General features: G+C 36.2%; 1 protein-coding gene across 15 annotated transcripts in view; it reads left to right on the top strand.

Annotated features, from left to right (window-relative positions):
* The first annotated feature begins 1,814 nt into the window (after positions 1–1,814).
* The window catches only part of BGAL17 (beta-galactosidase 17), a 30,491-nt gene continuing 19,267 nt past the window's right edge, over positions 1,815–13,038 (top strand). For 13 of the 15 annotated variants that reach the window (XR_014366758.1, XR_014366760.1, XR_003650122.2 and 10 more), the window contains exons 1-5: positions 1,815–2,120; positions 3,207–3,311; positions 8,462–8,657; positions 8,962–9,050; positions 10,589–10,669. Coding sequence is in view for 6 of the 15 variants with exons in the window: in XM_082925382.1 (XP_082781508.1) it covers positions 1,869–2,120; positions 3,207–3,311; positions 8,462–8,657; positions 8,962–9,050; positions 10,589–10,669 (723 nt within the window). In the remaining 9 variants the exon portion in view is untranslated. The remainder of the gene's footprint in view (positions 2,121–3,206; positions 3,312–8,461; positions 8,658–8,961; positions 9,051–10,588; positions 10,670–13,038) is intronic. The other 2 variants (XM_082925384.1, XM_028268114.2) reach the window with 2 other exon arrangements.

Here is a 13,038-nt window from a genome sequence, read left to right on the forward strand (position 1 = left end):
CATTCAAGCCTAGGGCTTTTCTTGTTTTGAGTTAGAACTCATATTTTTGTATCCAAGTGTTGGCTTGGAAAGATGTAAGCCTGTAAGGCATTTTATTCAATGTTACATGTAATGCTTTATTTAGTAATACTCTGATGAATGAATTAATATATTGTCTTCTTTAAGTAATGCATGTCAATGATATATATAATGGGTTAATTTTGAGGGCGTTACAACTTGTTAGGGCAATATGTTGATAATAAATCCATTTGATCGTCATGGCCAAAAATCGGATTACCAAGGGGATTCACACCGTCCTCCATGCAATCCACCACCACATCATTGCCTCCCGCCCCAATGTTACGGGCCTGTATTAACACATCAATGTGATTTAACCCGAACGACTTACCAAGACACAACATATTATGGATATCATTATCACTATCCACCTTAAACTTCTTATATTCGGGGACATCAAACAACATACATACCGCACCTGGCACCAACCCATCAAATTTCCCACAAATAACATTAACCAACTGTGCAAATGTCCACCCGTATTGCAACCGAACCAGAATATTAGTCTGGCCGTATGTGCACACCAACAATATACCATCACCCATACTTGTAATGCCAACATTTCCGAACCCATTATGGAAAACACAATATAACAAATCGAATTTAACATGCATATAAGAAAACCCAACAATATGTACGTGCTATTACCATGAAATCGTTTTATTTATTTATAAACAACTGCTATTAACATTAACAACATTGGTGATGTTTTTTACAATCTCTATTTCTCTCTGTAATTCATTCATATCCTAATAACTGTGTACCAAAACACAAGAAAACAACACCACAGCGTTGGTGATGTTTTTTACAATCTCCATTTTCTCTGTAATTCATTCATATACTAATAACTGTGTAGCAAAACAAAAGAAAACAACAAACCACACAAGCAGTTACCATTGCAACAAACACAACACCACCCCCCAACACACCAAAAACACCCCTCACGACCCATCACCAATAGCACTGGAAAAAAAAAAAAACAAAAACACAGCAACACAATCAAACTATTGACCTGTTACACCATGATGACCATAGACCGCGCCTGACGAAACAGATCAAAAAATCACTAAAAATGAACATAAACCCAAAATACCGTCGCTGCCGGAATGCAAATTGTTAAAAATCCCAGATAATAGCCCCAAACAATAACTCCACAAAATAATGAGACCAATGTTAAAACAATTCAAAACGGACTCCCCCCACTATTTAGATGGGTTTCCTTATCCCCTTCGCTTGTCAACCAATTCATTACGGAAACACAAACAAAATAAGGATAACAATGGAAAATCATAATAAATTCAAAATCATATAAATAATAATTACTAAAAAATTAGGACTAATTGGTATACAAGAAAGCTCTCAAAACCAAATGGTTTAACTTTTTCTCATTTAGAATTTATGGGTAATTTTTTCAAAAAAATTAAAGTAAAATTTGACTTTTCTAAAGGTTATTTAGAAAATGATTTTTGTAAAGTCCCATTTAAAAACAGTTTTATAAAGAATGTTTTTTTTATATAAATATTATTTTAGTGTGAAAAATAAAATATCTAAGTTAAAAATAAATTTTTTTTTTTGGCAAAATCAATTTTTCAAAAGTCAAATTTAATTAATTAGGATAATTAATATAACTTAATTAAAATTAATTTTTAGAAAGTCAATTTTTACGTAATATTTTAATTAACTTTAATAGGAAGAAAATAACTTTAAAAAAAAAATCATATTATAAAAAGGCTTTAAAAAAATTGATTTATTATGAGAAAAAAAAAGTCAAGAACCCATCGTATAATTGTAAAGAATAAAGTTTTGTCGGTATGATTGTGAGGGAAATGGGCCGGTTGGGCGACATGAGATTTGAGAAGAGGAGTGAAGGACACCAGCAGCAGTACACAAGTGGTAGCAGCGGAAAATCGATCAGCTCCGACACCAAACTTTCAACAATGGCTAGAAACCGAAGCATCCGAACCAAAATCTTCCTCTTCCTCCTCTTTCTCGTCGCCTTCGGAGCTTTCGCCCCCGTCTTTGCTCCCCTCCCCTCTCTCTCTTCCCACCACAATACCAACAAAGTAATCCATCTCTCTCTCTCTCTCTCTTAAAACTCTTTATTTATCTCTTTTTCTAAGAACTGCAATTATATTTGTCTTTATAATATTTTCAATTTTGGCTTAGTTTGATGATTGAAATGGTAGGTAGGGTAATTGAAGCTATAATCCTCCGTTTCTGTTTGGATGATGAGAAAATATGGGAAAGAAAAAGAGGTTAAAGATTAAGTTTTCCGATTGGTTGGGAACTTGGACTCAAATAGAGTGTAAATTTATGGCGTTGACCATGTTACAAAACAATTGTTTTTCTGGAGCACATTTGTTTGAAACTTGTAGGAGAAAAGGGAAAGGAAAAAGCAAGGGACAAGGAAAGCCAATATTTTTTTGGGCAAATTACATATACACCCCTCCAGGTTTGGTTAAATTACAGATACCCCTGAGGTTTCGGAAATTACATCTCGCCCCCTGAGGTTTGTATTTTCATAACAATTTACCCCCTGAGGTTTATATTTCATAACAAATTACCCCCTAATTTCTTATGCAAATATAGCATTCAGGGGGAAATTCGTAATTTCTCAAACCTCAGGGGTATCTGTAATTTTGTCAAACCTGGAGGGGTGTATATGTAATTTGCCCTATTTTTTTTTTCTCTATTCAAGAAGTTAAATATATTTATGAAATGAAAAAAAGCTCATGACCAAGGAATGGAAAAAAAAAAGAAAAGAAAAGGGATATCTAGAATTAAATATTGCTCACATGCTTTCCTTGTATATATATATATATATATTTTTTTTTTTTTTTCCACATTGTTTTTGAGGGATGGGGGCCAAGGAATTGTGATCCCCATTGTGTTTTCTTTTCTTTTTCCCTTATCAAATTCATGCACCAAAAGGGCAAGTTAGTTTTCTTGCCTTTCCTTTGTTTTCTTGATCATATCTTTTTTCCATGCTACGCATAATACCAAGTTAATTTTTCTTGTCCTTGGATGGAATTGTCAACGATTAACCTTGCTAAATCCACTCAAATGCCTCTTCCTTTTCTTTTAAATAGGTTTAGCGAATTTTAAGTTGTGTGTGGTCTGAATAGTGCAATTTGTTTGGTTGTGATCAGGTTAATGTTCGAAAGTTTAAGATTGCTGAGGACATGTTTTGGAAAGACGGTAAACCTTTCCAAATTATTGGTGGAGATTTGCATTATTTCCGGGTTCTCCCAGAGGTATTTCTCTTTAATGGTTTTACTGTTGTGCTAGCATTTTTGGATTTCAAAAATATTCTTGACAATGACCACATTGTATTCTTAAAATATGCTACATATGGAAATGAATAAGATAAACTGCAATACAAAATACGAGAACGTTCTTGGATTCCCAATACCCAATTTTAGTCCTGTCATTAATCTGTAAGATCATTTTTCTTTGGGTGGGGGATTGGCTTCGGGAACCATCCAGCTTTTTCTATCCAAGATTGCAATTGATACTCAAGGGTGTACCTACAATTTTTTCATGGGGGTCCTTGAGGTAATTCTTGAAAATTTCATTGGAAATCCGCTTGATCAACGTTGTTTCTAATAAAAGTTCTAGGGAGATGCATGGAACCTGTAATGATCTTTGTAGGTGCAATCTGTTATGTGATTATGTGTTATGTGTTTATGTGCTATGTGACTTGTCTTGTTTGAATTGTTTTGGAGTGTAAGTTACCTTGGCGAGAGGCATAAACATTATGAGTTTGCATTACTTCTTTATTGTAGGTTGCGTTGTTTCATTTGCTTGAGTAATTACTCGTGGGGTAGTGCTGGGCCTTGGGTCAACATTTTTTTGCATGTGTTTGGGGTTAAGTGTGGCCTTGGTTGATATGTTTTACGATGTTTGGTAAGTGGCAGGTTGTTTAGTGAGTTTGGTTATTTTGGAACTACGCAGTGGATCTTAATGAATGTGAACAAGATGAATAGTTTAAGGTAAATCAAATTGTGAGTAAAATTCAATTAATGTTGTGAGTATTGTTGAATGTCATGTAGCGGAGTTGGTGATCGAGGGATTGGTAGTTTGGGGTGTTGAACGTTGGGACACATGATTTGATTTTAGATGTCTTTGAGATTGGTGGTGTTAGTTGCCTCAGAGTTGATTATTGATATACTTGAGTGTAGAAGTTGAAATTGATGAGAGAATGTGATGAGTGCATCGGGGTTCGTGCTAGCATACCAGTGTTCTTAGAGAAGATTTTCATAGTTAGCTTGTAAGAGCGTTATGATTTAAAGGAGGTAGTGACTAGGGTAGTTCAGTTGGTGTGATTAGGACTCGAGTAAATCCATGGAGGATTGTGTTTGACTCATTGGGGTTGATGGATGGTAACACTTGATAGTTACTCTTGGTTGTGAGACCTTGAAGCGTAGAGGAGTATTTGGTTAAGTTTGGGGTTCCCTATGATGGTGTAGTTGTGCAATTGAGATAGGAATTTATTTTGATATCCTTACCATTTTGACTATAAGACTGTCTTGTGTTCTTATGATATGAAACATGAGTCCTTGTATCAATTTTTTGTTTCGTAGTTGGGGTCATAAGAATCTGCATCATTATCACATTAGTCTTAGTCTATGAAGCATGGGTACTAAAACAAACATGCCGTACCCTTACTAGGTACTTACTGGGTACCAATACTTCGTATGGTACTTTTGCATACTTACCGGATATCCAAAACATGTACCAAATTGTTATTTCTTAACTTTTGCTGTACCCTAGACGTATCTAGTGTATGCCCAACCCATATCGTATCTCAATTGAAACAATATTTTCTTTTAATTACAGAGATAAAATTAGTTTCATTAGACTTTATTCATTTATTTTGATTCTTAGCATGATTTTAAAATTAAACTATGGTTTGTAAGTTATTTAATATAATGACATTTAATTTTTCATTTATACCTCTACTTTTTAGCATTAAATGTGAATTGTAGGTTGGATCTCAACAAACTAAGTCATTTAACTAATTTTTGTGTTACTCCTAATTAAAAATAAATATTTTTTTACAAATGTATCAAGCCGTACCTGTACCCTACTTTTATTAGATTTTATTGTATTGATGTACCCGTATTGTACTGGTACGCATAATCATACTTGTCACGTGCTTCATAGGTCTTAGTAGCACCATTGAATTAGGTTTTTTTGTGTGCATTTGACCTTGAGTGATCGGTAGTGGTCCGGATGTGTAGTGCCTAATATCCTTTAGTAGAAAAGTGTGAGCATTAATTCAAATTTTACCCTATAGAGCCATTTTGATAATGATGTCTTGGATTTTTTTTTTTTAAATTTTTTTTTGTTCTTTTGGTGAACTACAGTTGGAGGAGGAGGAGTTGGCGGAGAGGATATTTATTGATAGTGTTGGTCTTTAATCCCTTGTTAGAGCGACTGAAGTATGCCTTCTTTTGTGTGGAAGTTATTTTATCATGAATGAGTAGTGCTGTGACTCGCATTAGTCTTATTAAACCTTGTGCAGGAATAATTCAGCTGGCAGTTTTGGATAGAGCATGGGAGTAACTAGGAATATGAAGGTGTGGTAGAGTAATTTGCAATTTTTGATTGCATTGGTCTTTTGTGTGAGATTGGGACAGTAGTCAGTGTCATTTTGGTGTAACTCAGGTAACATCGAGACTTTATTCTCCACCCCTCACACTTTAGTAAGTTGGGATAGATTAGTTTCCAGACTTGTTATCGACCTTGCGAGTGTTCTCTTTTTATTTGATTGGAATGCTTCTAGATGGAAGGTGGGACCTTTTATAGTTGGCCATGGGAGTGGCATTGCTAGTGAGTACAATGCGGGTTAGTGATGGTGGAACTATCGTTGAATCAAGTAATGGCCTTGTGAGTTGCCGAGGTGTCGGGGTGAATTTGCGTAGCACGTTGAGCGAGGGTCATGAGGTGTGGATTTAAGGGGAATGGTATGACCTAGCCTTCAAATCGGTGAGTCTTGGTGAGGCCGGGGTGTGACAGTTATTCTTACAAATCATAAGGGCAGTGTATTAATGCTACCTTTCGTTGTCAAGAGACTCGGTCATGATATTTATGAGATATCAAAATGAGAGCACAACATGACAAATGATGCTGATTCATGAGAGAAAGAGAGAGGGGGAGGGTTTAGATTTTTCCGATATGCATTTTTTTAATCAAGTTTTATGAGAAATAAAGCCATGGATGTTGCTTGTGTAATTACTCTAATGATTGTGATAAGGTATTGCAAGTGTTCTTGATTACATCTTGTTTATAAATGAGATCTTTATATGGGTGTTCAAAAAAACTGGTGGAACTGATAAACTGATCCAATCTGGTCTAAACTGCCGGTTTGGTTTGGTTTTTATTAGCTTTGGTTTTCCTTTTGGTTCTGAAAATGGTTGAACTATTCAAATTGGTCCGGTTCCTGGTTCTAAGGCGTTGGGTAAAATGTTGAACTGAACTGCACCGTGATATATTTGTTTATTTTTATATTTTTAATGTAAAATAAAAATATAAAAGTTTCTTATAAAGATTTGAACACTAGTGTTGATTGTGAAATTGACAAACTCTAACCAACTTAGCCAAACCAATTGTTGTTAGTTTGTTTATTGACATAAAACATATATCATATTTGTTATATAAAATTTCTAGAACCGTAGAACCAAATAGAACCAAATCGGTTTCTATGGTTTGGTTCCTAGGTTTAACGGTTCAGTTACGGTTACAATTTTATTTGAACCTTAGGAACCAATTTGGTTCCCAGTTTACTCTAGACCGGACAAATCCGATCTGTGAACATCCTTTATTTTTCAGAAAATTAATTTTTACTCATGACATTGAATAAATCATAATGAACTTAAATAAATCTCCTGACTGTTACACAGAAGATTTAAATTTCTTGACGCAAATTCTTCATGTCTTGCTGCTTGTCAGGTGTTTACAATATATTATCATAAAACAACGCCCAAATAGTACACGTTAATGTGTGTTTGGGACTTAGTTGCACGAAGCGGGAGCGGGGGCGGGGAAGCGTGGCCATGTAAAGGAGTCGTAGTTTGGGAGTGCTTATATATTATTTTTATTGAAATATTTTTAATTTATCTATATAAACATTTTTTTAAAATTTTTTAATTAACATATATATGTTATAAATTTTTTATTTTTATGTAATATTTAATTACTTAAATACAACATAAAAAATATTTTTTAAAAATGAATAACAAATAAAAGTAGTGGAGTGGTATTTTTTAGAACACTAGTCATTATATTGGAATAAAATTTATTATATTTTATTTAATAAAACAACATTTATGTTTTATTTAAATATATTTATTATTTTTTTATCCTTATATATTATTTTTATTGATAATATTTTTAATTAATTTATATATATATTTTTAATTTTTAATTGACATATATTATAAATAAATATGATTTATAAATAGTTATTTTTATTGATATATGACATATATATATTTATTATAATTGACATATATATTAATTAAATATCTTTTGAGAGAGAGAGAGAGAGAACAGAAATATGCCTGTTTATTTATTTATTTATTTTTTATATAATATAATATGTATGTTTTTTAATGGACTGTGATTGTATTATAATTGGTATCCACTATTTTTTGAATCTGTAAGCTATAGGCCCAATGAAGCCCATTGAACATTTTAACTGCAGCCCATGACCATATGCTAGGTCAAAATAAAATATATATAAAAAAAAGAAAGATACATAGAGCAAGTGGGGCAGCTCAGCTGTGTCGTCTTCTGTCTTCAATTACTGGGTTGATTTGTTCCTTCGACTTCTCTCTCGGTCTGTTTCGCTTCATCTTTTTTTCTGAAAGGTATGCCGTCGTCGTCGTTGTTGTTGTTCTTCTTGTTCTTCTTGTTCTTCTAGCCCACATCTGATTTTGAAAAAAATTATCTTTTTATTTATTTTTTTTCCTTCGATCAGATCCATATCTTTAGATCTATGCCCAAATCTACTTCGGATTTTTTTTTTTGTTGCTTCGGGAGTTGTTTGATTTTCATCATTGATCCCTTCTTGGATAGAATCGCATTTCTCTCCCAAAAAAATCGCGATTTTCCCTCTAAAGAATCGCGTTTCTTCCGGAAAATCGTTACCTACTGTAACGATTCCTGCTACTAAGGTTTGGGAGGGGAAATGTTGGGTACACACCTAACCTTTCACAATATATTATCATAAGATTGCAAAAAATTGGTAACAAAATATAATTTTATAAGTGTTTTTGAAACTGGATGACTATTTCATCAAATAATCTGGTTTTAATTTATAATGCTTTTGTTTTTTGTTCTGTTCTGTGTTTTTTGTTTTGATTTTCTGATTTGGTGTCTATATTTTGTATGATTGCAGTACTGGGAAGATAGGCTTTTGAGGGCAAAGGCATTGGGCTTGAATACCATTCAGATTTATGTTCCTTGGAATTTGCATGAACCAAGAAAAGGGCAACTGGTTTTTGAGGGTATTGCAGATATAGTCTCATTTCTAAAGCTATGCCAGAAGCTGGATCTCCTAGTTATGCTTCGACCTGGACCTTATATATGTGCGGGTATGACAAAAACAGTCAGTTCAAGGAATTTTAGATGTTTTGTAAAATTCACACAATTTGTCAAGGTTGGGCATTCATGCTAGATTCAGTTCATGAGGCCTCAATCACTAATCACTTTTTTTAAAGTTCCATTGTAAACTCTTTTCACAAAAAAGGCTCCCCCCCCCCCCCCCCCCTCTATTCTACATGTCATGTCAATTACCACGTGATAAAAAAAAAAAAAAAATGCCCATCATATTACTATATAGCTGTTTCTCATGTTTTTAGTTAGATGGTTCCCATTAAGAACATATTTTTCTTGCAGAGTGGGATTTGGGAGGTTTCCCTGCATGGTTACTTGCCATAGAACCAGCTCTTACATTAAGATCATCAGACCCTGCTTTCCTTGACTTGGTATGTTTTCCATTGGTGTGTGTGCATATATATATTGATAAGTAAATGTACTTTAGAAAAGTGCCATGGCCAAAACCCTGTGCACAAGGAGTAAGGAAAAAGGAAAAGTTAAGAACTCTATCCGAAAATCTCCAATATATATAGGGATGTACATGTCCCCCCAAAAAATCTACGAAAGAATACAATGATAAGGGAAAATCATTTCTGCACTGAAATACAAGCATGTTGATACCGTTCCTTTCAACAGATAGATTGAGCAATCCTTTCTCTCAAATTATCTACAATAATCTCTCTCTCTCTCTCTCTCTCTCTCTCTCTCTCTATGCATACGAACCACGTGAGGCATAAAAGGGCCACATCCCGAGCATTTTTATTACCACTACCCTGACATCGTCTATGCCAAAAAGCAAAAGGGTCCTTCACTGACCTAGGCATCACTCATGCTATACCAAGCACTGAGAACAAGGTGCCCCAAATCTCTGATATGTTTTCATAAGTTAGGAACATCCTAGGGTTTGAAGGTTGTATAGAGGATATTTTTAGTTCGCTATCTTGGTCACATCTAAATGATCGAGTAATAGTAGTGATTCTTTTAAGAAAGCAGCCATTTGTTGGTGCGTGGGAGATGCTCAGGTTATCAACATTGGGAATTCTGGTTTGAGTGTGAAGCAGCCACTTCGTGCACATGGTGTACAATTTTAGGTCTGTGTCTAGTTTATTCATCCTAGAACCCGTATAAGCAATTTGGCTCCACCAACACTAGGTAATGGTCTTCTAATCTTTCTAAAAGCATGCGAGTGCATTTTCTATGAGAGTAGGGGGATAAATTAATATTAGCCAAAAATTCTAATTGAATTGAGAGACAGTTCCCAGGTAAAAACTTTTAGTTAGATCACCACTCCCTTTTAATTTTTGTTACAGAAAGTATATGTATCAAATGAAAAGGGGAAAAAAATTTGAATGCTTCTGGTTTTTTCCTTGTAGTGATTGTTCATCTAAGTTATCTTACTTCAAATGTTGGATTTGCTTTTCTAATAGTATCACTTGTAGCTCGACCTGCAGTATTCTGTGATGGTTGTGTATAAACTTGCAAGTGCCTCATGCCTATTTTACTTGATATCAAAGCTGAGCATATCTTGTCTTTGACACTTACCAAAAATAAGTCTTCTCCTTGACATTTAAGTCATGTTTGTTTGTTCATGGTATGTGCGGGATTATAATAACAATCCTTGGGACCCACTCTTTTGTTGCGAAAAAGAGGGTGGGATAAGGCTAGCACAAAATCTAACAACAATAAATACATGGGGCCTGTTTTATTCCATCTCTTATCCTGTTCCAACCAAACATTAGAGAAGACTGGATTGAAGTAGAAAATAGTCCTGTGACTGGATGTCCCAAAACAAATTGTGCCTGGACATCCAATCCCCTCAACCAATCTTATATGCGAAACAAACTTGGCCATATTACTTATGACCTTTTTTCCTTTTGTTATTATATTAATGGTAATATTGGACTTGACATATAATGAACTGTTACAGGTTGACAAGTGGTGGGGAATACTGCTTCCACTGATGGCCCCTCTTCTTTATGACAACGGAGGTCCCATTATAATGGTCCAGGTGGGTGTTTTGATCTTTTCTTCTTTGCATTTTCTTCATTGATACTCTAGTAATAAAAAAAACTAAGAAATAACAGTTTTCGCCTTTTTAACTTCAAAATATTACGCTTTCACCTAGGTAGATTGTTGTATCTCAAGAATCAGTTGATATATGGAACCTTCACAGTACCCATGATATTAAATTGGAGGAGTGGTCTGCTGTTGCTGGAGGTCTCAAATAAAGTACGAGGGTTTATGCCTTGCAAAGTGATAAATGAGTTTGCTTCATTGGATCACAGGGACTATGAGAGACCATTGACACTGTGTTTTGGGTATCTAATAGCTTTTACAGCGTTCTTTTGTGGGCTTAGCTGGAACCACAGAATTTAAAGGTTGCCTTTTATGTATCATTTTGCTTCTTGTAAAGAAAAAATTTTCTGACGCGTCAATGGAAAGATTTTGAAACAAGTACCTTGAGCTGTATAAACCACTGCATTGCTAACATACATGAGTGGTGGACCCATCAGGCTAATACTATGGTGACTGTAGAAAATTTAATGTATAAAGAGAAATAGAGAATTGTATTATTGATTGATATTAATGTTCTATTTATTACAATGATTCATGATTCCTATATATAGAAGAGGGTGAGTGTGTAGTAGGTAAGGAGTAGGTGAAGTGGAGGTGTTAGTGGTGTAGTGGGTTAGGTTTAATGGAGTAGGTGAGGTGGTAGTGGTGTAGTGAGTTAGGTTTAGTGGAGTAGGTTTAAGTGGGTGAAGTAGGTGATAGTGGTGTAGTGGGTTAGGTTTAATGGAGTAGGTGAGGTGGTAGTGGTGTAGTGGGTTAGGTTTAGTAGAGTAGGTTTAAGTGGGTGAAGTAGGTGATAGGTTTTAACAGCCCCCCGCAAACTCAAGGGGGATAGGAACTAGCCAACTTGAGGTTGGAGAGAGTTACAAAACAAGAAAATACATAAAAATAAAAGAGGATAGGTGACACTGTATGGTCGTGTCAGACCATTGGTGAAGACACTGGATGGAGGTGTCATAACGTGGTAGAGGACACTGTATGGAGGTGTCATAACGTTGTAGAGGACACTGTATGATGGTGTCATAACGGTGTAGAGGACACTGGATGGCGGTGTCAGACCGATGTAGAAGACAGTTTATGGGGTCATGTCGGACCGTTGTAGCAGACAATGTTGTGACAGTTGTTGCGACAGTTTACGGAGTCTTGCTGGACCCTTGTAGAAACTAACCGGAATCAATGTCGGGACAGTTTACAGAGTCTTGTCGGACCCATAAAGGAGCTAACCGGAATCAATGTCGGGACAGTTTACAGAGTCTTGTCGGACCCTTATAAAGTCGCACCCTCAAAAGGTGTGCCCAATCTTTCAAAAGGCGTGCCATCAAAAGGCGTGCCCAATCCATAAAAAGGCGTGCCATCAAAAGGCGTGCCCATGTTTTCAAAAGGCGTGCCATCAAAAGGCGTGCCCAATCCATAAAAAGGCGTGCCATCAAAAGGTGCGCCAGACACGCGGCGATGCACGTGATCGACAGAACGCGTGTCGGCCTCTTTGTCATGGTCTTTATAAACCGAAGCGGAGGCTGAGGCTTGGAAGCAGAGACAAAAACCTGCTAGAAAAATTCTGAAAAACTCTTCGTTTTCTGAGAGAGATACTCTGTAACACTCTGTTTTTTGAGAGAGATTTCTGAGAGAGATACTCTGTAACACTCTGTTGAGAGAGATTTTTGAGAGAGATACTCTGTAACACTCTGTTTTCTGAGAGAGATTTCTGAGAGAGACACTCTGTAACACTCTGTTGTCCAGAAAATGGCTTCGTCTTCCCGTGGTCTGCTCACTCTCTTTCCAGACCTTAACGAGTCAACAAGAGAGATAACTGGTGCGGGGGCCAGTGAACCTCAACCAAGCGCCCCAGGGTTTGCTCCGTTGAACTTTCCTATGCGGTCTGTGGAGCAAAAAATGGCAGTGCAAACTGACATTGAAGCCAATCAGTATACTTTGAAGTCCTGTGTGGAGACGATGACGGCAGTCACAAACTTGTCGCACCGGCTGCAGAGTAGGACAAATGAGGTGCAGCATTTAAACGGCCAATTGGCTCTGCTCCAGCGCATGTATAAGGATGCGCGAGCAGAGATAAGTGTGCTGAAGGCAGAAAACAAGGAGCTGAAGCGGAAGGCTACCGTGATGTTCCGATTTGGAGGTCCACCATATGCTGTAGTGGAGGAGCAGGGTGGAGTGAACGTGCTCGGTGGAGTGGGTAGTATGGAGGCAGCGCCGGTAAGGGACACCCAAGAGAAAAGCAAGAAGAAGAGACCTGCAGCAGAGTAGAGAAGAAAAATCCCACTGTGGGTGCGGGTGTGTTGTGGTGGT

The sequence above is a fragment of the Camellia sinensis genome, chromosome 4 (assembly GCF_055761805.1).
Source record: "Camellia sinensis isolate YWXY chromosome 4, ASM5576180v1, whole genome shotgun sequence".
NCBI classification, from domain to species: Eukaryota; Viridiplantae; Streptophyta; class Magnoliopsida; order Ericales; family Theaceae; genus Camellia; species Camellia sinensis.